Below are 2,823 nucleotides of genomic sequence, written 5' to 3'. Positions count from 1 at the left end.
AATCGGTTTTGCATTCTATCACCCCTTTAAGCTTCCCCTGGCTAAATTGTATTTTGTTTTTCTTATGTATGTTTATATGTTATTTTGGAATCATTTTGTATGTCAGTTGTGTTCTGTTTCCTTTTTTGGCAATAAAGACAAAAAAACAAAAACTGCTGAACAGATTTGTTTTCATAAATCGCATGTGTGAGCCTGCTGGCTCTGGAAGGAGGGGCTTAGCTCTGTCATTCATTAGGACTGCCTACCATTAGATGTTCCTATCACGCTATGAACCCTTGGAAAGGTAACGTGATTGGCTACAACTGGCATGATTGGCGTGTTGAAAGCCAATAAGAGATGTTTCTCAGATGGTCGCGCAGAGAGATGACGCAGCGTATTGGCGCTCCACAGTGGGACCGCTTGCTGGACGTCGGGGGCTGTCCCGAGGTGAAACCTAAGGCGGGGATAGTTTGATTGTGTAGACAGCAACATGAAGAAAACAAACATACCCAGCAACGCGGTGCAGGGCGAGGAGACGGAACGAGGTCCGCACATGAAGTTAGCAGCTAGTTAGCACGGACTCTACAGGACAATACTCCCAACCTGGATGAATTCTTTACACCTGGGGACACTTCTGGACTACAGGAATATTAACAAGCCAGGAAAGGACGGGGGGGGTGAAGGTTTAGGAGCGCCTACAGGTAGGGAAGCGGCATCATTTTCTTCTTCTTTTCTTCAGTAGCATGAGCACTAAGATGATGAATAATGTTCCAGTAAAATGAAGTGAATGGTTGAATTGCAGAGAATGGACCAATCAGACTGAAGAGGCCGTTCCGTTTCATAATGATACCCGCTGGCCCAGCAGCACGAGGCTTTGAACGCACCTTTGTTTCTTTGATGTTGATCCGGTTTAATGTGCCTTCTGGTTTTTCCCCTCCAGGGTCCTGTTGCACGAAACCAGGATAAGGGATTAAGCACGGATATTCAAGTTAACCTGGATTAATTGAGCTGTGTCCTGTTTGCACGAAACCAGATTGAATTAAACTCCAAGTAACCATGGATATTAATTATTTGCGGCTAGCGAGGCTAAGAGCGAGCTAGCTTCACCTCCTCCTTACTTTCAATATTATATGTTGGGCTGCACGATTATGGCCAAAATGATTATCATGATTATTTTTGATCAATATTGCGATCACGATTATTAGTTGATTTTTACTAAAACAAATTTTATTGTCATATAGGCTATTTATAACTGCTTTCACATCCATAATGTGCTAAATTCTTCTTATGTTGAAGTTATATGTTGTACATATACAGCGGCAACACATGTAAATGAAAATTATCTGAAAATAAATAGCGTAGGATATATTTAAAATGCGACCTAGCGGGAAAAATATTACTCTCGCCCTAGAGCCCTTTGCGCTAACAGACACTAACTAGCACCCTAGAGCCCTGTAATCTAACAGGCACTGACTAGCACTGGTCACTGCTGTTTTCTGAATAACACAGATGGGACAAAATGTTGTGTTACTGGTAAACTGGTAAACCTTGGGACCGCAAGTATAACCAACTGCTATCTGTGGAGTTTTTCTCCCGTTACTCTGTCCTCTGTGACTGTCTCCATCTAGAAACTAAGCTGCACCGTGCAGACTCTAACTGGCTCATGATCAGACAGGTCAGGTTTACGGAGCGGTAGATGGGCTTTTGCCGAAACACACAGAGCGTTCTATGAAAATATCTTGTTGCACCATCAAAACGTCTTCCTGAACTTTCCATTTTCACACAGGTACATCTGGAGATGTTCTGCTAAATGAAGTGTGGTTGGTCCAGGCTACTGTGCATGTAGCTTGTAGCTCCAGTTAATAACTTTTGGGCCTTACATTTTAGTATTTCTTTCAGTCTGAATGCAGGAGATACTTGACACTCTGAAGTCCTATGGATTGGTCCCCTCATCAGCCCTTACATTTTCTCCATTTAAACAGAAGATTTTAATCTAGTAAAACACGGTCAACTAGAATTCACTCACACTCCCATTAGTTCTTTTAACCCTTGTATCAATATCTCTGCATGCCGTCGTCCCTCCACCTCCATTGGTCTACTAAAGGCACCTTCAGCAGTCGGCAAGCTGGGGACCAGAGCAGGAAAGAAGGGCAAGTAGGAGATGGAAGAGGAAGAAGAGGAGTATGTGGTTGAGAAGGTTTTGGACCGCAGAGTGGTGAAGGGAAGAGTAGAGTTTCTGCTGAAATGGAAGGGCTTCTCAGAGTAAGTATGAGTCTAGAATATTAATGCTTGGTGTTCTTGGTCCTGAGATATATCATATATTTACATATTGCAAATAAGTATCAGCATGGTATCATGCCCATAAAGTTGAAGATTTGGTGTTTTGACACTACGTTGTGGACCCACAAAATAACCTTACAAGATGGCAATAGAAAAAGGAATAACAGGAATGATAATTAGAGTGAGAATGGATTGTCTAAAAAAAAAATGTGAGGCGATGTTCTTCTGTCTGCACTCACCTTCCCAGTGAGGATAACACATGGGAGCCACAAGACAACCTGGACCTCGACCTTATCACTGAGTACATGCAGAAACACAAGGAGACGGAGTGGAAGAAGAAGGAGGGCAAGAGGAAAGGTGTTAGGGAGGAGGAGGTGAGTGAAGGAAAGAGGGTACTCCAAACTGAAGATTCCCAGAAATCTAATCTCAATATTAATGAATGCACACAGAGGGCTTCACAAATGTCTTTTAGGATTGATGTATTATACCGTAATTCCTCAAAGAACAACCGGTAGACAATTAAACTGCGGCCCTCTGATAGTGGTCGGGGGGGGGGGGGGGGGG

At 43.1% G+C, this 2,823-nt stretch overlaps 1 protein-coding gene across 1 annotated transcript in view; it reads left to right on the top strand.

The window, feature by feature from the left end:
• The first annotated feature begins 244 nt into the window (after nt 1-244).
• Nucleotides 245-2,823, top strand: part of LOC117940073 (zinc finger protein 239-like) — a 5,951-nt gene continuing 3,372 nt past the window's right edge. The window contains exons 1-3 of the mRNA XM_034865471.1: nt 245-680; nt 2,084-2,241; nt 2,507-2,633. Of these exons, the coding sequence (XP_034721362.1) occupies nt 2,141-2,241; nt 2,507-2,633 (228 nt within the window). The 5' untranslated portion in view covers nt 245-680; nt 2,084-2,140. The remainder of the gene's footprint in view (nt 681-2,083; nt 2,242-2,506; nt 2,634-2,823) is intronic.

Source organism: Etheostoma cragini, unplaced genomic scaffold (genome assembly GCF_013103735.1).
Source record: "Etheostoma cragini isolate CJK2018 unplaced genomic scaffold, CSU_Ecrag_1.0 ScbMSFa_1621, whole genome shotgun sequence".
In the NCBI taxonomy this organism is placed as follows: domain Eukaryota; kingdom Metazoa; phylum Chordata; class Actinopteri; order Perciformes; family Percidae; genus Etheostoma; species Etheostoma cragini.
This window is presented reverse-complemented; position numbering and strand designations above follow the sequence as displayed.